This window comes from Pinus tabuliformis, chromosome 7 (assembly GCF_031772625.1).
Source record: "Pinus tabuliformis cultivar Carrire ecotype Pingquan chromosome 7, CPIR1, whole genome shotgun sequence".
Lineage (NCBI taxonomy): Eukaryota > Viridiplantae > Streptophyta > Pinopsida > Pinales > Pinaceae > Pinus > Pinus tabuliformis.
In genome coordinates, this window is record NC_142293.1 from 692150928 (window position 1) to 692176663 (window position 25736).

A 25736-nucleotide genomic window follows, 5' to 3' on the forward strand; every position below is an offset into this window, starting at 1 on the left:
TTACAGTGCTTGCAGTATGCAACTTTCTAGCTTCTTTTTGTAGAATGCCTTCGGGTCTGCAAGTTGATCTAATCTTTGAGTTCAAGCTATTCCAGCTTTGTTAATGTATACTTGAGACTGAAAAGGAGGTATTGAACTGCTTATTCAATTTGTGTTGCACGTATCCAAAAAAAATATTTGTTATGACAATGTCTGGACTCTGAAGTGTTGCTTTAGTTGAAATTTCACATTGGAATGATCTTTTATGACATTTATATTAGTTATTTCTTTGGTGGTTTTCTTCATCATTACATTCCTCTACACATAATTAGTGCTCTTATGTTTTTTTCTACATGAACTATGAGTACTAAATGTTGAACTGATTCATTGACCAAAAAAATGGGATTTTTCTTAGAGTCACTAGAGTAAATGTGAAACTGTATGTTGATTTCTTACTGCATGAGACAAAGCACATACCCACATAAGGGATCTAAACATTTCATCTCTCTGCTTGGTTTCCTTATATTTGTGTCATTTTAGTGCTTCTAAAAATACATGTTTTCTTTAATAAGCACATGCATCATGAAGACAACATAATTTCTCTTATCGACGGAACAAATTATTACAGTTGGATGGACGTCCAATGAGTGGAGACATTGGTAAGGGTGCCACAAAGGAAGCTGTAGCTTTTGCTGCTCGTATGGTAGCAGACAGGAGCCGCCCTCCAGGTAGTGATTATGTTTTAAAGACAACCATAGCCAGTGAAGTAAAGAAATATGTCATGTCAAATTGCCTCTTATCATGTCCTTCAAATTTACAGTGTGCCCTATGGTTTTTGAAGATCATTGTATGGCTTGTCTCATGTTGCAGGCTTCCTTCAACTAGCCGGGGGTACAAATTCTCACACTATTGACGTCTTGAAAAGACTTGGCCTTTTTCAGAGTACTTCTGTCTCAGGTATATTGTTCTTGTAAGAGGGATATTCCCAACTATGTATGTTTTGAACATTCAGTTCAATTTCTATCAGTTTTGGACTTTGATTTTTATATCATGAGAAAATACCATCATAATTTGATGCAAACCAAGTAATCTGCACTCAAGTTTTGTAAACCAAGTTTCTTTTGTATATCTGAAATTACACATTCACCATGTTACTCACCAAAATGGGTAACCCCATAGGAGAAACTTTCTCCTACGTTTGACAGCCAGTTGTCAGCCATACAGCCAGCAGCACCTGCCAGCCACCATCAGATGATGATATGTCATGTGCCTCCGCCACTTGCATCAGTCATACATTTCACCCATCCAGCATTAGCACATGAACAAAGGTGGGTTGTCATTCAAAAGGTACTTTGATAATTTTGCAATCGGGTGCTTATACTTACATTTGATATGGATAATGGGGTGATTTGGAAGATTGACATACCTTGACCATATTCTTGTTCTCTCACCTTACTAGGGGGTTTAATTTTTGATCCTAATCCAGTAGGACCTCCCTTCAAGTCCTTTGGGTTGTAGGAGGGGGACTACCTGAAAAGCCATGATTGAGATGGCCTGTTCCATTCTCGCTATATCATACTTAACATCTTCCATCCCACACTGCAAGCACCATATCTAACCTCCATCCTTTGGCCACATCTCACCTACTCATATGGCCATCACCTGATTCTTGAGCACATGATACTCCATTACATCGAAGAAGGAACCATTGCATGTCCCAACCTTGATGAGCGATAATCTGACTCATCTTAAATGGGTAATAAAATTGCTACGTCATACAAAGCAAGCTCTAAACCTTGAGCTATAAGCGATAATACCCATGGAGATCACTTTATGACACCCTAGATGGATCTTCACTCCGCACAAGAGATTTTGAGGTGAATTTGAAGGCCAACCCTCAAACTTTGTATCATATAGGCGGGTCTACATACATTTGGACACTTCATTACACTTTGGCATGGCATTTGGAGCCTCAATTAGGCATGACGTCAGCAATGAATGAAGCTATGACTCACACGTGTGGGAAAATTAGGCTTATTTTGTTGTTAGTTAATTGGTTGGCTTGTAACCCAAGTACATCTAAGGATCAAACTTGTTTTAGGGGCCTTGCTAGGCATAATTACATGTCCTAATCCTCATATAAGTAGAGGATAGGTTCATTTCATTACTCATCATCACTTGTGACCATTTCGACCCTCTTAGAGAATTCGACCTAGCTGAATTATGACTTGTATCTTGTGGAGATGTGATATATGGTGGTTTTTGGCTATTGGAGCGATTTCTTTGGCTTTAAAAGATGTCATTTTGGAGCAATAAGGGCTTTGTTCATGTATTCTATCTTGTAAGTGTACCTTGGATTTGATAAATCTTTGCTTTCGTGTCTAATGTATGGAATAGTTAATTATCTAGGGATTCTATTGTGCTAATTATTGTTGAAAATCATTCTATGGATCCTAGATGATTGTATTGCATGCATGACTCACTTATAGAATGTGATTGACAATCCCATGGGTGAATCTCTCAACTAGCTCTCCCCATTGACTTTTCTCCTTGACAAAACTGATAGCTAGGATTTTGAAATCTAGGGTTTCATTATTCCCTTACTCCTCGCCAAGATATAAGAAATTTTACATTCCCATGGACTTTATCACCCAAGGACAAGGCACTAGCCTTGGTCACTTTGTTGGTCATCCACAAGACTTACACCAAAATCTCATTTTCTCTTCTAAAATCTGATTTCGGCCTCTAAACGATAAGACTCTGTTGATGTTGCAATCAACGCCCTCCAAAATTTTGCCCACACTTGAATTTTGGAACCTTTTCGTCACAATCGTCACTCCTATCGTAATTTGTGTTCTAAGTGTTGTAACATGTCGTCTCAACTGTCACACTCATAAATATGTGTTGCTTGGTTGTTGTTTCAAGGTGTGATTAATGTTCATGAGTCCTGTTACCCACTACTTTGTAGGTGATATCCCCAGGATTTTTTTTTTCATGTGAGCCTCAGCTGGCAGCCAGTAGCCCCTTGATGCTTCCTACTAGCTCGTTGTGCCATTTCTCTGCCACCTGAGCCAGCCATGTGGTCCCTCGCCCACCTGTATTGATCGTATGTTTGAAGGTGGGCCTCCCGAATCTAAAGATATGCCTTGTCATTTGGTAATTGAGTAGTGGGTTTACTTAGCATGGATACTTCTGGGTATAGATTGATGGAGGGATTTGGTGGAAAGAGTGGGCTTAGTTTGTGCTTCTGTCCCCTTAATCTCTTTTGGTTGTTGCCCTTGGATCTTAATCTCGTGGGATCTCCTTTATTTACCATTTGGTTCTAGGGTGGTACTACTTGGGAAACCTCGACTTTGGGTGCGTGGTCCCGCTCCTTTATCCGCACATATTACTCTCTTTCCACTCACTATACCCCCATTCATCTTTTCTACGTCCTGGGTCCACATTCCCATTCTGGGTCCACATAGGGCTAGCCTCCCTATCCTCTTGCCCCCACCTTGGGTCAGGCCTAGAATGATGCCCCGAAGGTTGAAGCAACTAAAAAAAAGAAGAAAAAGCATAATTGGCCACATTTAATAGGAAATTGTATCACAATATGCAAAATATGGCTGGGACAAAAATAATTAGCACGTAGGCAAAAGCGGACACGTGAGCTCTACCCTATCCATGGCCATCACCTTGGCTCCATAGGCCCTAGATGAGCCTCTATCATTCAGGGACCCACGATTGTCCCAACCCCCGGAGGGCAATGAACCACCCTATCTCAAAGGGGGTAATCGCTGCTATATTATACACATCATGCTCTTGTCCTTTGAGCCCCGAGCAGTTAATTAAAGAAAATTCATAGAAGTCAAAAGGCATATAAAGAAGGGTGGAAAAATCAAGGCTGAGGTATCTCATGTACCACAACTGCTCCCTCCTATACATTATATAGTATATACCCAAGTGTGGGCTTCTCCTTATCTAGCTACCCCTATGCCCCATTATGTGGCCCAAGGTTGCCCCTCTCATTCCCTATTCCATCTCCCCTATTTGTCACTTGCCACCACAATTAAAAGAGTGTACCTTGGACATACTATCCCCTCTAAATGCTGAAATCACCTAATAAGGTACTTGGCTAACCCTCTTTGGAGTTTGGAGACACTAGCACATGCCAAAGGCCACTATGGAAGGGCATGCCATTTTGAAGTGCCCATTTTGTTATCCATGGTTTGTGAGCTCCTTTACCTGATTATTCTAATGACTAATTGTACTAGAAGCCTAGGGGTTTATTGGATTTTATGCAGGATTGCAGGTGGTTTCCATTTGGGTTTGACTTCCTTATATGGGATCCTAACCCCCAGAGGTCCACATTGGCGCATGTAGGGTGTGCATAGAGAGCCATGGGCCTCCATAGTAGTAGACCACATTTCTCAGATATCATAGATGTTCATAGACTACTAGTGATCCACATTTGGACGATGGTGACATGATTGGTACACTATGCCCAACAGGCCCCCACAGGAGCCCCAAACTCTTGGCAGATGCCCCAACATTTGTACGATGTCATGGTAGCATTCATTCCACCACTTGGACCACTGCAGAGGATCTATAGGCATCTCCAATTCATATGGAGTCCCATGGGGTCATTGATGTGCTCTCAGACCCACTGAGAGCTCCACAAGTCTACTACTTGGAGAACAAGGGACCACCCCATTATCTATTATATTCCGAGGAATTTATTCCTTAATATGGCACTTTAGAATGTTATTGAGCCTTTGGAGGGCCCTACGACATAAATACATTATTATTTGATCCCTTGCGAGGCTTATTATGAGCTAGTATGGTGGGCTTGTCACCATTAGGAGTTATTATTTGCACATGATTTTATCTTTAGGGACCCATAGGCTAATTCAAACTCCTTAGGAGGCTATATATTGATGTTAGACACAGTCATTTGTATCATCACTTGACTTGGGATCTCTCTAATCATAGAGAATTTTCTCACTTTTTCCTTGGTGGACATTTTTGGAGATGGATGAATTTTGATATATAGATTTTGTTAGGGTCCAATCCTAACCCCTTTATTTATGTAATAGGGTCGAGTCATAGTTATAGTTAGTTAAAGAGTCAATAAAGCCTGTATTAATAATTGTAAGTGGTTGACCCGCATTTAAGAAAGGGACCATAGTTAGTTGCAAACGGGCCATGGTATTAGATAGATGGTATTGAGAGAACCATGGTACTGACCCATGGTATTGCATGTATGAATCCTATATAAAGGATAGAGACTCCCCATTGAGGAGCGTCGTGTCTTATTTTGTAATTGAGCTCTGCTCTGCTGGAGGTTGCCCCCTCGAAGAGGCAAGTGAACATTGCTTTCATCTATGAATAATAAAATACTTGTTGTTTTTCTCATATTGTTCTGTGTTCTGGGTTGTATTTCTTCATATATTTGGTATTCTGGCATCTTCTCGCAGGTCAAGAGCATAACAAGTGGTATCAAAGTGCTTTCCAGGGCCGGTGGTATCTCCATTTTTGGGCATAATTTTTTTTTTTAGGCTAGAGACGTGTTCCGACGTCTTTAAACCACGATATTTGTTGTTGAGTGCATAAACCTACGGATTTGGGGAGGCATGCACGTAGGAAATACAAGAGGTGGTCACACTAGTTGGACTCCCTTGTAACCCCTGTGGGTACCCCTTCGAGTAGTAGCGCATTAAACAGAACCGCGCACGGACTGTCTTCCACGTACCCTCGGGGTATATTGGAAGCCCCCTAGGCTCACTTGAAACATTGCCTTAGATAAACCGTCAGCCGTCTTGCTGCTATAGTACACGGAGAATAGCACTCGGGGAGATTACTCGCGTGTACGATAGGGTAGTCGGGTAGTATGGCTAAGGGTAAGGTTGATCCTCCTTAGTTAGTGCCCTGAAAGATTGGGCCGGGTACTATTGTTGGACACTTTGTATATTGCGATCTGTAGCACTTGACACTCCTTGAGACCACAATTCCCTCGTCTCTCTGAAGATCGCCCATTATCTTCTTTGCTAGATCAGATCTAGCAGTTGGGGTTTTGTCGCCACCGCAACAATCAGATCCACTAGTTGAGGTTCTATCGCCATAGTACCATTCAAATCTAGCAGCTGGGGTTCTGTTGCAACCGCAGTCCAACTCACATTTAGCAGTTGGGGGTTTCGCAGGCAGATCTGACCATTTGTGTAGTGAGGCTTGTGGCTCCTATACCTTGGGGCGATTCTTGCAGGGCATTGGGCAGGATTAAGTTTTCTGGAAATTGGCCACTGCAATATTGATAAGCGGGGAGTAAACTTCTATTTAGAGACTTAGCCCATAAGAATCAGGATGACGAGCTGATCGCGGTGGTACCATTCACTTGTCAGCTTCAATTTTCAGGCGGTCCCAAATTTTTTCAAAGTGATGACAAGTGACCAGGATCTGTGTATGGTAGAAACCAAAGCTCAAGCCATGGCCAACGAGAAGATCGAGAGCCTTGAAAAACAGTTGGCTTCTTTCCAGAGCTTAGCGGATCAGATGCAGAAATTCATGGACACATTCAAAAGGAGCTCGTCGGGGTTGCATTTGGAGGCACATGGTTTTAATGAAGACCTTGAAGGAGAATCTAGCCATCATATTCACTTCCATGGAAATCACCAACATTCCCACCCTCGACCACCCAAGCTGGACATGTATAAATTTGATGGCTCTAATCCAGCAGTATGGGTAGCACAAATGGACCAATATTTCACTCTAAATGATATCCTAGATGATGAAACTAAACTATGTGTGGGAGGCCTTTACTTGGACCAAGAGAGATGGCAATGGTGGCAGTGGCAGTGGCATCGGAAATGCTATCCTGGAAAATTACTTGGCAGGTGTTCTAAAAATCCATTTGTGACCGCTTTGATTGCGAATCTAATTTTTTGGGTCGTCTTACCAAGCTTCGACAGACAGGCACAGTAAAAGACTACATTGCAACCTTTGAGACATTGGCCATCCGCACAAAAGGTCTGGGAGATGAATTCTACTTGGAATGTTTTATAAGTGGTCTCAAAGAAGCCATCCAAGCCCATGTCTGGATGCACCACCCACCTACATGGATGGACGCTTGCAAAAAGGCTATCGAAGTGGAATGTGCTTTAGCTACCCAGTCGCCTCGTCCAAATTTCATAGCCAAGGGACGCCCCACCCAGGCTCAGGGCACTACCCAAACACTTAAGGTTCAAAACTTGTCCCCAGCAGAAATGGCTGAAAGAAGAAAACAAGGCTTGTGCTACTACTGTGATGACAAATACTCCTCGGGGCATAAATGTAAGGAACCCAAATTCTTTCAAATTGATGTTACTGATCACAACTCATTTGAGGAAGCCCCACCCCTTGAGGGACCAGAGGAGGAAGATGAGGACACCCAGCAGGACAATGAGCTCCCAGCTACGCCAGAAGAACTAGTTATCTCGCTACATGCTTTGGCAGGCATTTCTACGCCCCAAACTCTCAAAATCAGAGGTTTTATTAAACATCGCCCTGTAGTAGTATTGATTGATAGTGGCAACACTCATGACTTTATCCATCAGAGAGTCACCAAAGTTGTTCATTGTTCTGTCTGCACAGTCTCAAATTTCCAGGTCTAGATCACTGATGTGGGACAATGAAATGTGAAGGCCACTGCGAAAATATCAAACTTTAGATGGGAGATTACCACCTAAAGACCCACGTGTTTGCAATCAACATGGGTGGTTGTGACATTGTCTTGCGTGCTAAATGGCTTCGCCCAATCACAATGGATTTCCAAGAGTTATATATGAGTTTTAAGCAGAATGACCACATACATACCCTCCGTGGACTCCAGGTAGGTGCTCCTCCTATCATCAACTCACATCGAATGGAAAAGTTGTTGAAAAAGGGCCATCATGGAGTTATCGTCCAATTTAATGCCATCTAGGCCATCAAGCCCACTGCTCTTCAGATTCATCCTGAGATGCAACAGGTCTTAAATCACCACCAACAGATCTTTGACAAACCTAAAGAGCTTCCACCCTCTAGAGGGGAACATGATCATAGCATCACTTTGGTCCCAGGGGCACAACCGCCGAATGTGCGCCCATATAGATATCCTTTCGCCCAAAAGAATGAAATTGAAAAAATCATCAAGGAACTCTTGGAAGCCGGTGTCATTCGTCCTAGCATCAGTCCTTATTCATCACCAGTGGTCATGGTGCTCAAGAAAGATGGGGAATGGTGCATGTGTCCAGACTTTAGGGCCCTCAACAAACTCACGGTCAAAGACAAATTCCCTATCCCGATTGTTGATGATTTGCTGGATGAACTACATGGTGCTCAATTCTTTACTAAGCTAGATCTTCGCTCGGGCTATCACCAAATACGCATGAAAGAAGTAGACATTCCCAAGACTGCTTTCCGAACTCATGAAGGCCATTATGAATTCTTGGTCATGCCATTTGGTCTCTGTAATGCCCCATCCACTTTTCAAAGCCTCATGAATCACCTGCTCAAACCATATCTCAGAAAATTTGTCCTCATTTTCTTTGATGACATTCTCATCTATAGCCTCACTTGGGAAAAACATCTTCAGCATGTAGACCTGCTCTTGCAACTGCTCTAGAAGCATAAATTATTTTTCAAATTGTCCAAGTGCTGTTTTGGCATGGAAGAAGTCGAGTATTTGGGCCACATTGTGGGTCGTGAAGGTGTCTGGGTGGATCCCAAGAAGATCCAGGCAATGCAAGATTGGTCCCAACCAAAGACCATGAAGAGTTTGAGGGGATTCTTGGGTCTCACAGGCTACTATCGAAAATTTGTTCGCAATTGTGGTCGCATCGCTGGACCCCTCACGAACCTTCTCAAGAAAAATTCATTCCTCTGGATTGATGAAGCACAACAGGTGTTTATGGCTCTCAAACAAGCCATGTGTTCCACTCCCGTATTGGCACTACCCGACTTCACCAAATCTTTTGTGATTGAATGTGATGCTTCAGGTACTGGTATTGGTGTTGTCTTAATGCAGGAAGGTCGACCCTTGGCTTTCACCAGCCAACAACTAAGTGGGAAACATCTGGGACAATCTACCTATGAGAAGGAGATGATGGCCATCTTACATGCAATAGATACTTGGCGACCATACTTATTGGGGCGACATTTCCAAATCCGCACAGACCATCAAAGCCTCAAATATTTTTTGGAGCAACGTCTATCCTCGCCCCAACAAAATAAATGGCTGACCAAAATGCTGGGATATGATTATGAGATAATTTACAAGAAAGGGCGCGAAAATGTAGTAGCAGATGCTTTATCACGCCAATTTGAGGATGAAAGCACCCTGCTATCAATTTCTCTCCCCATACCAGATTGGATTGAAGAAGCCCGCAAGGAATGGTTTTCACATCCCTCTCTCTCCCAACTCATTAATAACTTGAGAGCAGATCCTAATTCCACAGTGGGCTACTCTTGGAAGGATGAGATTCTTCGCTACAAGGATAGAGTAGTGATATCGTCGACATCCACCCTCAAAATGCGCATTTTGGCAGAGTTGCACTCATCTCCCACTGCAGGCCATGCAGGCTTTCAGAAGACTTATGCTCGCACTCGTCGTTCTTTCTTTTGGACAGGCATGAAAACTGACATTCTTACTTTTGTAGCTGAATGTGATGTGTGTCAACGCCACAAAGGAGAAACAGTCAAGTCCCCAGGCACCTTACAACCATTGCCCATCCCTGCCTCAATTTGGATGGATGTTTCTATGGATTTCATTACTAGTCTTCCGAAGTCAGGCAACAAGTCAGTCATCATGGTGGTTGTGGATAGAATTTCTAAATATGCTCATTTTTGTGCCCTACCCCACCCATTTACCCCCACTTTGGTGGCTCAAGCTTTCATGGACCAGATATTCAAACTGCATGGCATGCCCACCTCCATTGTGTCTGATCGTGACCTGACCTTCACCAGTAACTTTTGGCAAGAACTTTTCAAGCTACAAGGCACCCAACTCCAACTAAGTACTTCCTATCATCCCCAAACTGATGGTCAAACTGAAGCAGTCAACAAATGTTTGGAGACCTACCTAAGGTGCTGCATTTCAGAATAGCAACATCAATGGGTACAGTGGTTACCTCTAGCTGAATGGTGGTATAATACTAACTATCATGCAGCCACCAAGATGACTCCATATGAAGCAGTGTATGGTCAACTCCCACCTTCACCTACTTCTTATCTCCCTGGATCCTCTAAGGTGCAAGCAGTGGATCAACTCCTACAGAACCGTGCAACCATGCTAGCCCGTCTCAAAGATAATCTCCATCAAGCTTAGAATCGCATGAAGCAACAGGCAGACCAACATCGTTCAGAGCACACATTTCAAGAAGGGGATTAGGTATTCCTGAGGCTGCAACCATACAAGCAAACATCACTCAAAGACAAGGGCTGTCAGAAATTAGCTCCAAAATTCTATGGACCTTATCAAATACTTCAACGCATTGGAGAAGTAGCCTACAAGCTAGCCTTGCCACCAACTTCAAAAATCCATCTCGTCTTCCATGTATCATGCCTCAAGAAAGTGGTGGCGAACAATTGCAACATTCAAACCAGTCTACCTGAATTTGATGACGAAGGTTCACTCTGGCTCCAACCTGAACAGCTCCTCGACACACGAGAACGACATCTGCGCAGTCGCACGATCAAGGAAGTCCTCGTCAAGTGGAAAGACACCTCTCCAGAAGATGCGACCTGGGAACCAACCACTATTCTTCAACAGTTTCCGCAGCTTCAGCCTTGAGGACAAGGTTGCTTTTTATGGGGGAGGGCATGTTAGGGTCCAACCCTAACCCCTTTATTTATGTAATAGGGTTGAGTCATAGTTATAGTTAGTTAAAGAGTCAATAAAGCCCGTATTAATAATTGTAAGTGGTTGACCCACATTTAAGAAAGGGACCACAGTTAGTTGCAAACGAGCCATGGTATTAGATAGATGGTATTGAGAGAACCATGGTACTGACCCATGGTATTGCATGTATGAATCCTATATAAAGGATAGGGACTCCCCATTGAGGGGTGTCGTGTCTTATTTTGTAATTGAGCTCTGCTCTGCTGGAGGTTGCCCCCTCGAAGAGGCAAGTGAACATTGCTTTCATCTCTGAATAATAAAATACTTGCTGTTTTTCTCATATTGTTCTGTGTTCTGGGTTGTATTTCTTTGTATATATGGTATTTGGGCATCTTCTCGCAGATCAAGAGCATAACAGATTTGGGCTATTTCTCTTGTTTTGGAGCTTTATTGAGCAAAAAAAACACTGGTTGGATATACTCTATAAGTAAGTAAATTTTGATGCTATTATTCTTGTTGCTGCTTACTGCTAAAATTAGGGCTAGTTGCTGCATTGTCGAAATGTGGAATTGAGCATGTTTTAGCTAATTTAATGTATGGGCCAATGTTATATGAATGAAATTTCCTAGAGATTTATTTATCTCGAGAAGCTTTCATCATTTGCTTTGAAGTATAAATGCTTGAAGGTCACTTTTCTTTTCCTTCTCTCAACATTGGACGAAGTTGACTTTCTGGGCCTCCTTGATCAAGAAACCAAGTTCTTACTCATCATTATCCTTGAATCCATATCCCCAAGTGAACTAGGCACTGATCCCTCAAAAGTGTGATCATTTCACCCTCTTTTAACCATTTTCCCCTTTTCCCCAAGTCTAGTCCCATTAGGTCACCTAGGGCATCAATTTCCCGGGAATTGATCGAAGGAAAAAATTCGATCTCCTATAGGCTACTGCGCTGGTGGGTCCCCTCCCTCTCCTCCAAATTTGAGGCAATTCTAACAGTGGAATCTCCAGCCCTAGCTTTAGGATCAAATTATGCCTAGGCATCCCCAAGGCTAGATCTGAATAGGATCAATTCAACCGTTTGAAGAGAGTATTCTTTTTTGGTCCTTTCCCCTCACCTTGTCCAGGATAGGATCATCATTGGTTGCTACATTCCATCCCCGAACCTGGGCTGGTTCCACTTGGCCTCGTGTGGTCCCACTTATCAATAAAGACTATTTGTCAAGGACCATTTGGGAATCCAAGTTTCCCAAGGATTATAGGGATTGAGAAACTTGTTGATAAGCCTATCCTTTCTCCCTCAACCCTCCAATCCTCACCCCTTATCCCTGGTGGACGAAGTCCCTTGCTTAAAGAGCAAGCAAGCTCCATTCTTCGCTCCATCCTTGGGAAAGGGTTTTCATGGTCACTTCTCACCTATCCATTGACATATACTTTACAAGTGAATCCCTACACTACCAGGGCTCCTCCCATTGGTGAAAGTCCGTAAAGAACAGGGAGAATTTGCTGTGGTGACAGTGGGCTAAGCCTCCACCATTGCCCTTGACCTAGCAATTACCCTCTTAGGAACCCCTTTTAGGTCCCCTGCTAGTTTGAGTGCTAACATTTCTGGCGTCGTTGCCGGGGAGATGAGACGTGTGTTTTTTTCCTCGTACAACATATCATTATTGGTGATTCCACTTGAAGAATGAAGCCCTAGTTCTTCATTGAACTTTAAAGCTGATGCTTGTAGGATGAAGCAAGCATTTTTTTAGGCATCTTTAATTTCACCTTGGTGAATCCTACATATGTTTCATGTGTACCTCAAATAGCCTGTCATTATTTCATAAATTTCCCGCTTTGGACATTGCTAGCATCCCTGGACATCCTAATCATGTCGCGGGAAGGATGCTATGTGGGATGCCCGTGTTTGATGGTGACCCAAGCTCCGCAATTGACCATGTGGAAAAATTTAATGCACATACTTCAAAGGAGAAAGTGGTCCACCAAGATGTCCTTATGTTGTTATTCTTTAGTTCCCTCTATGGTCATAACTAATGGTTGCAAAATCACGAACCTTGGAGCATCTTATCTATTCAGGAGTTCGTTGATGGTTTTCTTACACATTTTCAGGTATGCCCCGCATTGAGCATTCAAGAGGAAGCCTTCATCGAGAATCATCAAGACCCTAAGAATCTAAGTAATGAATGGGAAGATGAGTCCTCCTTGGGTCCACAAGATGAAAAGGATGATTTGGAGAACACATATGTTGGGAAGGATGAATCCATGGAAAGTGAAGTTGAGACTAACCTTACCTTTCTCAAGGATGTTACTCTTCGTAAATATCCTTTTGAGAACCCATTAGGGGATTTTTGAGGTCTAAAGTGGGCTTCCTAAGAAAAATGTACAACCAAATTAAACTTTATAGGAACCAATAAGATTCAAGATGATGATGTCAACCATGGGGGATGATTCACCATTTTTGGAGTAAAAAAGTACGAAGATTAAAAAGTAATAAAACTACTTTTTCAACTCGTATTTTCAACTTATCTCCCTCAGTTTTTACTCAAATTTCGAGCGAGACTACTCATTGGATGCAAAATTTAATTCTTCATCCAAGGAGTACCCATTGCAAATGTGATTGCAAATGTTTTTTCATGTATTTTTCATTTTTCGTGTAGCAAGGTCCATCGAAAGTATGCAACATGGGTACTCCTTGGATGAGGAATCAAATTCTGCATCCAACGAGTATTTCTACTCGAAGTTTGAGTAAACCCATACGGAGATAAGTTGAAAATATGAGTTGAAGAAATAGTTTTGTCTTTTTTCCCTCTAAAATTTGATGATGTAATCTAATCTTATTTTATTATTTCCACTATTATTTTATAATTTCCTTAGGAGGCCCATTTTAGACCTCAAAAATCCCCTAATGCTTTAGGAAGGTGATCCCATTAGCCCCTTAGAAGATGACATTGAAGATTACTTCCACATTGAAAAGGGAAATGGGAAATTGTTGGTCCTCAATTTGATTGTGCTCCCATTTATGACACTGATAAGGAAGATGAGGTTGGGAGTGGTCTCCCCTTTCTCTCAGGCATTATTTATGATGACATATCCATTGACACCCTTGAGAAGAAGAATCATTATTTTCCCTTACATGAAAAGGATAATTTTGAGGAGGAAAAACTCATTGAATATATACTTCACCCCCCCTTTTCCTTATCCTCTTGTTCATCACTTCAAATCTTCCACAAGTGATTCCCTCGCCCCTTTTCAAATGATCCCGAGTGACCATGAAGCCTTTCTCCCTTCCGAGTATCATGTCAAGGAAGAACCCCTTATTGAATATACTTTATCTCCTTTGACGCACCCTCAGAATTATGATCACCCCACAACCTCCGCCTTCCAATGTGACCATCACCGTGAGCAACCTATTTGTTGCACTCCTCCCTTCCCTCACCCTTTGTTCCCCCCTGATCATGATCTTGTGGCATCTACAAAGCATGAGATTGTAAGAAATGATTGTGATAGGGAGTTCTTGAGAGTGACCTTTTATTCCACCATTGTGTACTTAGAGGGAAAATCTCACACTTTTGGATTGACCTATTCTCCTTCTCCTAGGGCTTCCTTTTACCTCGAATGGAGATCATGTTTTCCCACCTCCCACCCTTTCCACTCCCCATCTGATTATGTCCGCATTCGCTTCGGGTTTTGTTTCATGAGTAATAATACTGGCAGGCATATGTATATTGATGCGACGATATGTTGGTTGCACTGGCTTTATGATTACACTTAGCATTAGCATTATCATATGCATGTTAGGGTAGGATGCATTGCATGATGATTTTTGTGTTACAACTAACCACATATGATGTTTCTCATGATAGATTAGATTGCATTTATATAAAAAAAAATCATATTTTATTCCTTGTTGGTTTATGGACTAACATTAAGCATGGGTGATCATAAGACACTGTGAAAAGCATGTTGCCCCATGGCTTTGATCTTTGACATGCGCAGATAACAGGTCTATGGTGACCAAGATATTGCTAGAGTTCTCGTGATCTCCCTTTTGGGTAGCCTTGTTCACCTCTTCGAGAGATCACGTCCAGTTGGAGCCAGATGTTACCCACCACTTTGTAGGTGATATCCCCACGATTTATTTTTGTTTTTCATGTGAGCCCAACCGGTAGCCAACAACCCCTTGATGCCTCCTACTAGCTCACTGTGTCATTTCTCTTGCCACTTGAGCCAGCCATGTGGTCCCTCACCCACCTGTATTGATCGTATGTTTGAAGGTGGGCCTCCCGAATCTAAAGGTATGTCTTGTCATTTGGTAATTGAGTATTGGGTTTACTTATCATGGATACTTCTGGGTATAGATTGATGGGGTGATTTGGCAGAAAGAGTGGGCTTAGTTTGTGCTCCTGTCCTCTTGATCTCTTTTGGTTGTTACCCTTGAATCGTAGTCATGTGGGATCTCCTTTATTGACCATTTGGTTCTAGGGTGGTACTAATTGGGAAACCTCAACTTTGGGTGCATGGTCCAACTCCTTTATTTGCACATATTACTCCCTTTCCACTCACTATACCCCCATTCATCTTTTCTCTCACCTGGGTCCACATTCCCATTCTGGGTCAACATAGGGCTAGCCTCTCTATCCCCTTGCCCCTACCTTGGGTCAGGCCTAGAATGATTCCCCAGAGGTTCTGAAGGTTGAAGCAACTAAAACAAAGAAGGAAAAGCATAATTGGCCACATTTAACACAAAAGTACCACAAAATGCAAAAGATGGCGGGACAAAAATAATTAGCACGTGGGCAAAAGCTGACACGTGAGCTCTACCCCATCCATGGCCATCACCCTGGTTCCATAGGCCCTAGATGAGCCTGCTCTATCATTCATGAACCATGATTGTCCCAACCCCTAGAGGGCAATGAACCGCCCTACCTCAAAGGGGGTAATCGCTGCTATATTATACACATCATGCTCTTGTCCTTTAAGCCCCGAGTAGTTAATTAAAGAAAATTCATAAAATCCAAAAGGAATATAAAGAAGGGTGGAAAAATCAAGGCGGGGACACCTCATGTACCACGATTGCTCCCTCCTATACATTATATACCCAGGTGTGGGCTTCCCCTTATCTAGATACCCCTATGCTCCATTATGTGGCCCAGGGTTGCCCCTCTCATTGCCTATTGCATCTCACGTATTTGTCACTTGCCACCACCATTAGAAGGGTGTACCTTGGAGATACTATGCCCTCTAAGGGTTGAAACCACCTAATAAGGTACTTGGCTAACCCCCTTTGGAGTTTGGTGACAATAGCACATGCTATGGCCCACTACGGAAGGGCATGCCATTATGAAGTGCCCAGTTTGTTATCCATGGTTTGTAAGATCCTTTACCTGATTATTCTAATGACTGATCATACTGGAAGCCTAGGGGACGTATTGGATCTTATGTAGGATTGCAGGTGGCTTCCATTTGGGTTTGGCTTCCCTATATGGGATCCTGCACCCCGAGGTCCACATTGGCACATGTAAGGCGTGCATAGAGAGCTATGGGCCTCCAAAGTAGCAGACAACACTCCTCATATCTTCATGGATGTTCATAGACTACTAGCGATCCACTTTTAGATGATGTTGACATGATTGGTACACTATGGCCAACAGGTCCCCACAGGAGCCCTACATTCTTGGTAGATGTCCCATCACTTGTACAATGTCATGGCAGCATTCATTCCACCACTTTGACCATTGCAGAGGATCTATAGGAATCTTCAATTCATATGGAGACCCATGGGGTCATTGATGTGCGCTCAGACCCACTAAGAGCATGACAGGTCTATGACTTGGAGAACAAGGGGCCATGCCCTTGTCCATTACATTCCGAGGAATTTATTCTGCAATATGGCACTTTAGGATGTTATTGAGCCTTTGGAAGACCCTACGACATGTATACATTATTATTTGGCCCCTTGCGAGGCTTATTTTTACATTATGAGCTAGTATGGTGGGCTTGTCACCATTAGGAGTTATTATTTGCACATTATTTTATCTTTAGGGGCCCATATGCTAATTCAAACTCCTTAGGAGGCTATATATTGATGTTAGATACATTCATTTGTATCATCACTTGACTTGGGATCTCTCTAATCATAGAGAATTTTCGCACTTTTTCCTTGGTGGATATTTTTGGAGATGGATGAATTTTGATGTATGGATTTGGGCTATTTCTCTTGTCTTGGAGCTTTATTGAGCAAACGAAATGCTGGTTGGATATACTCTATAACGTTGTAAGTAAATTTTGATGCTATTATTCTTGTTGCTGCATACTGCTAAAATTAGGGCTAGTTGCTGCATTGTTGAAATGTGGAATTGAGCATGTTTTAGCTAATTTAATGTATGGGCCAATGTTATATGAATGAAATGTCCTAGAGATTTATTTATCTCGAGAAGCTTGCATCATTTTCTTTGAAGTATAAATGCTTGAAGGTCACTTTTCTTTTCTTTCTCTCAACATTGGACGAAGTTGACTTTTTGGGCCTCCTTGATCAAGAAACCAAGTTCTTACTCATCATTATCGTTGACTCCGTATCTCCAAGTGAACTAGGCATTGATCCCTCAAAAGGGTGATCATTTTAACGCTCTTTTAACCATTTTCCCCTTTTTCCCCAAGTCTAGCCCCATTAGGTCACCCAGGGCATAAATTTCCCGAGAGTTGACCCAAGCAAAAATTTGATCTCCTATAGGCTATTTTGTTGGAGGGTCTTCTCCCTCTCCAAATTTGAGGCAATTCTAACAGTGGAATCTCCGGGAATCTCAAGCCCTAGCTCTAGGGTCAAATTGTGCCTATGCATCCCTAAGGCTGGTCCTCAATAGGATCAATTCAACCTTTTGAAGTGAGTATTCTTGCTTGGTCCTTTCTCCTCATCTTGTCCATTATAGGAACATCATTGGTTGCTACATTCCATCCCCGAACATGGGCTGGGTCCACTTGGCCCCGTGTGGTCCAACTTCTCAATAAAGACTATTTGTCAAGGACTTTTTGGGAATCCAAGTTTCCCAAGGATTATAGGGATTGAGAAACTTGTTCATAAGCCTATCCTTTCTCCCTCAACCATCCAATCCTCACCCCTTATCTCTAGTGGACCAAGTCCCTTGCTTAAAGAGAAAGCAAGCTCCATTCTTCACTCCATCCTTGGGAAAGGGTTTTCGGGGTCACTTCTCACATATCCATTGGCATATACTTTATGTAACATCCCAAAAATAAAATTTTAAACTTTAAAACTTTATAAACATTTTGAATGATTATGGATAAACATGAAATTTTGTGGCATAATATATGTTTAATTCCTGCTGGTACATGGATACCAAAACAATATATGTGGTTTATTTTACTAAATTATAAATTATTGAAGTAAAGTTAAGACAGTTGAATAAGTTTTCCTCTTATAGAAATTAAGATATTATAGATCTGATTTATTTATTTATGTCAATATGATCAATGGGATAGAAATCAGGAAGTGAATACATTCTAGATAAACGTCCAAAGACATGCATGGAATATGGAAAAATATGTTGTACTATAGTATCATAGATTAACTCATAAAGGGATAATAAGTGAGCTACTTGAATATGCTGATGCACGTTTTACGAATGCATGGATAAGCGTTTGATTGCAGGTAATAGACAGTTACCGGGATGACCACGTGATGACAGAACCTCAGAAAAATTAAAGCTCCAAGTGATTCTATGATAGGGTGTTAACCCTGAGTTCTATTGGGAGGGGTGGAGGTGTTACCCACCGTTTATCCTCCGAACCCTGGAGTCATGGGAGGACTGTGCGAGTCACGCTCCCCTAGACGTGTGATGATGACTGCCGGATGCCTACTGGGAATCAGGTCGGTATAGCCGACGCTGTTACCTTCGTGTTATGAATGGTTAGGTCAGTAAAATTGACGCCATGGCATACTCTAGTAGAGGACGGATAGGATGGGAGCAGAAGAGATTAGGGAGGATAGGATGAGTTTGAATAGCTTGGGGACCTGGATAGAAAAGGTCATGTCCATTAAAACCTTGAACCTAAAGCTCTAACTTCGGGACGAAGTTTTCAGAAGGGGGGATGTATGTAACGACCCATTAATAAAATTTTAAACTTTAAAACTTTATAATATCTATATATATATATATATATATATATATATATATATATATATATATATTAAATTTTATAAAGTATATAATTAGACTTTATAATATGAATTTATAAAACATATCATTAAACTTTATAACATATATAAAGAAATGTTACAAAATATATCACTTAAACTTTATAGCATATATAATGTAAATGTTATAAAATATGTCATTTAACTTTATAACATTTATAATGTAAATTTATAAAAGATATCAGTGAACTTTATAACGTATATACAGGAAATGTTATAAAACATAAAGGGAATTTATAAACGTAAATCTAAGCTGTCCTAAAAAAAAAATCTATATATATACCACAGTCCATTAATAAAGACGAGTCCAACCAACTGAATACTTATTACAGAGCGCAGAGGAAAGTAAGAAAATATCTGAGAGCCATCAATGCGTGGAAGGCGGTGGCTGCAAGTGGGAGGGCGGCCACCGCCAGGCCGGTAAATAAATAGCAGAGGCCTGAACCGAGAGAGGGGGGGAAAAATGGAGCAGTGAAACCAGAGGAGGTGGAGCAGAATTTAGCAGTGACAGAGATTTACTATTGGATGAGCTTTAATCCGACTGAGGTTCTGGGCACGGGGGACAGTGGGCTTCTATGAGAAGCTTGCTGGATTGAGCAGCCAGCCTCTACTCAATCAGGTTGGGTGGAATTGGTCTCCCTGGTTAATTGGCGCAGTAATTGGAGCAAACGCAGCAGAACAAAACAGCAACAGTATCGACAGCTTCACAGGATCAGCTAGCAGTTCAGGTAAGTGCAAAAATTAAGTTTTAAGCTTCCTGTTTTCCAGTTTACGAATATCCACATGTTTTCTGTTTTCCAATTTATGGGTATTACACTTTACAAGTGAATCCCTACACTACCGGGAATCCTCCCATTGGTTTAAGTTCGTAAAGAGCAGGGAGACTTAGCTGTGGTGACAGTGGGCCGAGCCTCCATTGTTGCCCTTGACCTAGCGATTGTCCTGTTAGGAACCCCTTTTAGGTCCCTTGCTGGTTTGTTTGGTAACAAGTCCTATGCATTCCATTGGCTTGTATTGATAGCATTTATGTGTGTGATCCATGTTTGAGTCTTGTTAGGATGCATTTGTTTCACCTACTCTGCTGGTCCCACACTTAGCCATTTTGAGAGCTCTTCTTGGTCCTCTTGCTCAGTGCAAGTTGTAAAGGCATTAGCCCTCTTACTAGGTGATGAGCGCAACTTATTGATGAGCCTCACTGAGGAATCTTTTCATCCCATACTTGTGCACTAAGTCTTTTCTAAGGTCTCCTCCTCACAGTGCATTAGTACTTCTTGGGATAAGTGACCTAGTCTTTTGCTGCCTCACACAGTGAAAAAGCGCACTTAAGAAGAACAAGGACCTTCTCTCCCTTCAAAAGTTCACTTCGGAACAACAAGGTGCACTTTGGAACAACAAATTGGAATTTGGAACAAGGTGCACTCTAGACAAACATGAGTTCCTTCCTAGTTTGAAGTATTAATATATCATTAACACTTAAGTAAGCTCCACTTAGATGCATTTATGGTCTTGGTCTCTAGTGAATGGTCACTTTCACTTGAGCTTATTTTGGTTTTGCTAGGTGGTCCAGAGTAACAAAGTCCTTGAGGGCACCTCATTCCACATGATTCCTATGCCATATACCACATTCTGGAGTGCATGATGACTTAGAAAATGCAACATTTCTCACTTTTGGCAAAGCATTGGGCCTTTTAATGACTTGAGTAGTTGAGACGCACCCAGATGACTCCCAGGAGCCAAAACATTGGGCTTCTCTTACCTAGCATGGAGGATTCTTGGTGTTGTACCAGTGGCCCCAACATACCCCCAAAATGGCCTTGACACTACTTGAAAGGAATGCCATGATCCAAGGACCAGATGAGTATGATCATCCTTACGAAGTTTGAGGAGGGCTTGTTGCACCTGACAGAGCCCTAACGTTGGAAAGAGAAGGCATCACGTGGCTCATATGACACCCATGGACATGATGTGTGGCACTAACAACTGGATCTTGGATGCTTGGAGTTGCTTTGATGCATGATTTAGGGATTTTCCTCAAATGCAAGTTGATCATAATGTTTGGAGGCATTCTCAGCCTTGTCTTTGCCTTGATGAAGCATTTGGAGCCCAAAATAGCCTTGATGTCATCACATTTTTAGCCATATGACTCACACGTGCGGTCTTATATTGGGAAATTAGGTTGTAAAGCTAGTGGGTTGGCTTGTAACTCTAATTTACTTTTTGTCCACTCAAAAATCAAACTTGTGTAGGGGATTTTAGTTAAAAATTGAGGTAGACCTCATATAAATAGAGAGTCACCTCACTCAAATATTTATCATTACTTGTGGAGAACTCAACCTCTCTTAGAGATTTCGACCTAGCTTGTTGTACTTTGTTACTTTGTGGAGATGTGATCTTTTGTGGATATTTGGCTATTAGAAACTAATGCTTGTTGTGGATTCATCATTTTGGGATAAAGAAGGGTTGCTTCTTGGATATATTGTGACTACCTTTTTTATTTGAGTATCTTTCATAATTATTGCATGTAATGTTGCTAGGTTTTTCTATGTTCCATGTCTAAATGCTTATGTTTATATGAAATACTTGGTTAATTTTTGCATGCTTTAATTTGTATCCTTGAACTTCCCTAGAGAACCTCCTAGAGAGCTTTTCTCTAGTAAATTTATCCTCGCATAAAGTGATAGCTAGGGTTAGCAAGTGAAAACCTAGGGTTTTCCCCCTTACTCCCTTCAAGGATTTGATATTTCCATGGTTAAATTCCCTTAAGACTCCATCACCCAAGTAGATAGAAGGTACTAGCATCCATATTGATGATAAAAAATAACAAAGTTTTTATTTTTTCTCTCCCTCCTAAAATTCGTCCCTTAAAGGCAACTCGCTAGGGTTAGGTTTTGAGGCCGAATTCAACTAGGGCATGAGTATTGAGTTGGTTGGAGGTTCTTCTACCTTGTTGAGTCTTAAAACATCAAAATCTAGTAATTTGCATGGTTGGAAGTCCCTCCCTAGGGCTGACATCATCAAACCTAGGCAGTTCTAGGGCTAAAAAGATCCTAATTCTTCACAAAGGCTTCAACTTAACGTCATTTGATGGTATGTGACCGCTATTGTTGATCATATCATTAAGCAAACCTTTTCTTTCTTTTGTATGCCTAGCTGGGCTAATATTGAAGCGTACATCAAAATCCCTAGGCTACAAGTCCATATTTATAGGTTACTTCGCAGGCATGCTCCTCTAATTGAATTGAGCCTTGTTCTTAGCCCGAGTACTTTGGGTAAGCATATTTAAGTGTCACCTATGAATCCAAGACCTAGAATATCCTTTAGGTGACATATATTTGGAATCCTCCGGTGTGGTGAAATTCCATTAAAGAGTGGGAGGTGAATTGCTAAGGTCACAGTGGCATCTGTTGTCGCGCAGATTGGCACGACAGCGCTCAGACCGGGGGCTGTCACTCTGATCCCCAATCCCTCCGTTTAAGCCTGTCTCCCACGGCTAAGGGGGGTAGACCCTGTGAAAAGATGAAGGCCAACTGCCAAACAGTTGGGCGGGAGATACGATACACGATATGATAAGCACTAGATGGATTTAGAAATTTAAAAGACCAGTGCCTTGTGGAGTTAATGTTTAAATGATTAAGTACCAGATGCTGGCAGGAATATGATCTCATTAGGAGCAATCATTTATCATTTAACTTTTATCAAGTGAGAAAAAATGCTTAACGACTTAGTGATACTCCAGCAAATTTAGATTTTCGAAATATAAAGTGTTTTGCATGACCATGTAAAATAACGACAGGAGGCCACATTCATGCAATTAATCATCAGCTGAAAAATTGAATCAAATTAAACACTAATTCCCACGTTAAAAATTTCAATCTCAACATAAAAGATGAAACACAGGTAATTTCCGAGTCAAGACTGAAAATGGCAAAAATATCCCACAATATTTTTTATGATTTTCAGGCAAAAATTTTAAACAAAAATTTCTAAATAAAATTAATCTAAAACTTAACTGCAAAAAAACTAAACTAAGCCTAAAAATTTTTATAAATCTTTTTATTTTTTATTTTTATATTTTAAAAAAAAGAAAAACTAAAACTAAATTAAAATCTAAATAAAACCTAACTTAAACTATAGAAAAAAAAAATAAAATCTAACTATAATCTCAAACATAAAATTAAAATCTATTATTTACAAAATCAAACCGATCCTAAACATAAACGCATTTTTTTATTTGAAATACCAAAAAGAAACTAAGCTAAGCTCCTAAACTACGATTACGGTAACCTGCGATAAAAAAAATCAAACGCATAGAAGCGGAAACGCTAGCCGAATAGTGACTGCGTGATGGGTTCAGGGCGTAACCTTACCAAAACTACGCAAATATGCATATGTATCATGAAACCAAATCTCAAGCAACCAAAAATACGCTTAACAAAGGAATGTCTGAGTCAACGGAGATGGAACAGACCCTAACGCGCATCGAAAGAGACTGAATGCGTGACCAAATTTGACGCGGAACACATGAACTTTCGACCAGGGAACGAATGCCGCAGACAGAGCAAGACTTAAGTCGATTTGGAAATTACTTGATCGTGATTTACCTGGAAAATTCGATTGATTCCTCTCCTGGACATCTTCGTTACCAGACGGCGGAAGACGCGGGGGCGAACATCTCATATTTTTTCTGCTGTTAGCAGCAAGGGGTCACGGAATATGCTTCTCGATTTTCTGCTGTGGAGTATTTCTGCTACAGCCTCATAAGCTACAGGAATCTTGCTGCGGTTGGGGTGCGCTACAGGACTAGTATCATCCTTATTTCCGCTTTGAATCTTGGTCCGTAAAAAAAAAAATTAGCGCAAACGTGTGGGCAGCTTGGTGGCGGATGAGAGCACGTCGTTGTCAAAAATAAGGAAAGACATCAACAGCTAAAGGACTGACAGCAAATCATCAGTGTTGCAGAGCTAAATAGTCCCAGTAACAGTAGGTGCACAAGCGGTTGAAAAAAGCTGAGGATGATGACAACAGTCCAATGAGCAGCAAGCCGTCTGCCCAGAAAACAGAGAAACTTTTCAAAATTTATATTTGGTGAACCCCTGAAGGAAAAACCTGTCCAAGAAAACAAAAGAAAACAAAACCTTAATCTGAAATGTGTATATAAGCAAAATTTTGAAACCCTAGATCAGCCTAATAATTTACAGATTGTGGCCCCTGAAATGCCAGATTTAGCAATAACAGCAGTAATATTTTCGAAATATCAGAAAACTTGAATTCTGCTGTGAACAGAAAGAAAATCTCTCATGCAAAATACGAAATAAACTTTAAATGATTAACCCAGGGCAAAATCAGCTGGGCTCTGCAAAGAAAAGCCTGTGGGGGTCGGCTGGTTCAGCCTAGAACTTCCCCAAACGCCCACAATTTCCTTCAGAAAGGTTTTCCTGCACATCTCAAGCAACCATCAGCAAAGAGAGAGAGAATGCTGCTAGATCTCAGGAAATAATGGAGATACCTGCCATTATTCCAGAAACCCAACAACATTCAAACCCTAGCAAGTGAGCAAGATACCTGTACTCACAATACTCTGAAAAGAAGCTATTATTAACGGCTAAAAACTGAAATATGCAGAAAAATAAACATCTCACAGCAATTCCAGAGAGTAACACCGGCCAGATTTGGACCCCAAAGTCTTCTTTATTAACCAGAAAATCAGATTACATGAGAGCTTTTTCAGTACAGACTCACAGATCAGATGAACTGAAATGACCCCTAGCACCCTACTTAAAGGAAATGCCTCCAACAGCTAGTTCGAGTGATCCATGCAGAAATGATCTCAACCGTTGATGAGGATCAAGACATCTCTTGATCTCATCCGTCGATTTATTCACTTAAAATATTATTATTTTATTAGTTAGGGTTTTTGCTTTATTTTTTAATTTTTTATTATTTTTTATTTATTCATTTTTTAATTTTTTTTAATTTTTTTAAAAATGGATCATCGAACTAAGCCTTCGGAAAACATCACCTAGGACCTAGGACTTAGGACTCATTGGGGAGTTAAAACATTTTTCGACCCTCAGGACACATTACATCATGACTTTTACAATTTACATCTTAAGGGAGAAAACCCCTCTAACATAGACCCTCACAAATCACCCAGTTCTGCGACTCAACTATAATCTAGCAGATCAAACACTAGGATTCTCCTAAAATTCCAATGACAAAGTCCATCCCGGCTTTGGGGTTAGGTTTGAAGGAAAACTCTGCCGATCTGTGGATCGGTGAGACGAAAAACCTTCCGAGACGTAGATTATCATCAGAAAGTTAGGTCCACCTAGGCAAATTACATACATGACTCATGTCTGCTAAGATTATTTACAATTAATACATGCAGACTGGGTTTACAATCAAAAAGATCAAGTTGCTGATGATGGCAGGATGGCACGGACATGCTGATCAGGTGCTGCCCCTTTTTGCCAAGAAAAGGGGGATGTACTGCATGGGTAGTTGACCAGTAGAGGTCAACATCTGGCTCTACTTGGGGACACGTTGCTGCTTGCAGGAATGTGAGAATCCAGAATCTGCATCCATACAACACAAAAATAAGTAGCGTCCATCCAAAAATCAGCATATACATTAAGCACAAGAAAGAAAAAAGCTCTTCATTTATTAACTATCTAAAGCAGAAATAAAAATGCGGAAAAAACGAGGAGTAGGG

General features: G+C 41.3%; 1 protein-coding gene across 6 annotated transcripts in view; it reads left to right on the forward strand.

The window, feature by feature from the left end:
- Positions 1-25736, forward strand: part of LOC149249380 (uncharacterized) — a 257420-nt gene that overhangs the window by 118649 nt on the left and 113035 nt on the right. For 5 of the 6 annotated variants that reach the window (XM_089456227.1, XM_089456229.1, XM_089456228.1 and 2 more), the window contains 2 exons: positions 608-707; positions 850-936. In XM_089456227.1, the coding sequence (XP_089312353.1) occupies positions 608-707; positions 850-936 (187 nt within the window). Of the gene's footprint in view, positions 1-607; positions 708-849; positions 937-1158; positions 1298-25736 lie in introns of those variants that run through there. The other variant, XM_089456231.1, reaches the window with a different exon arrangement.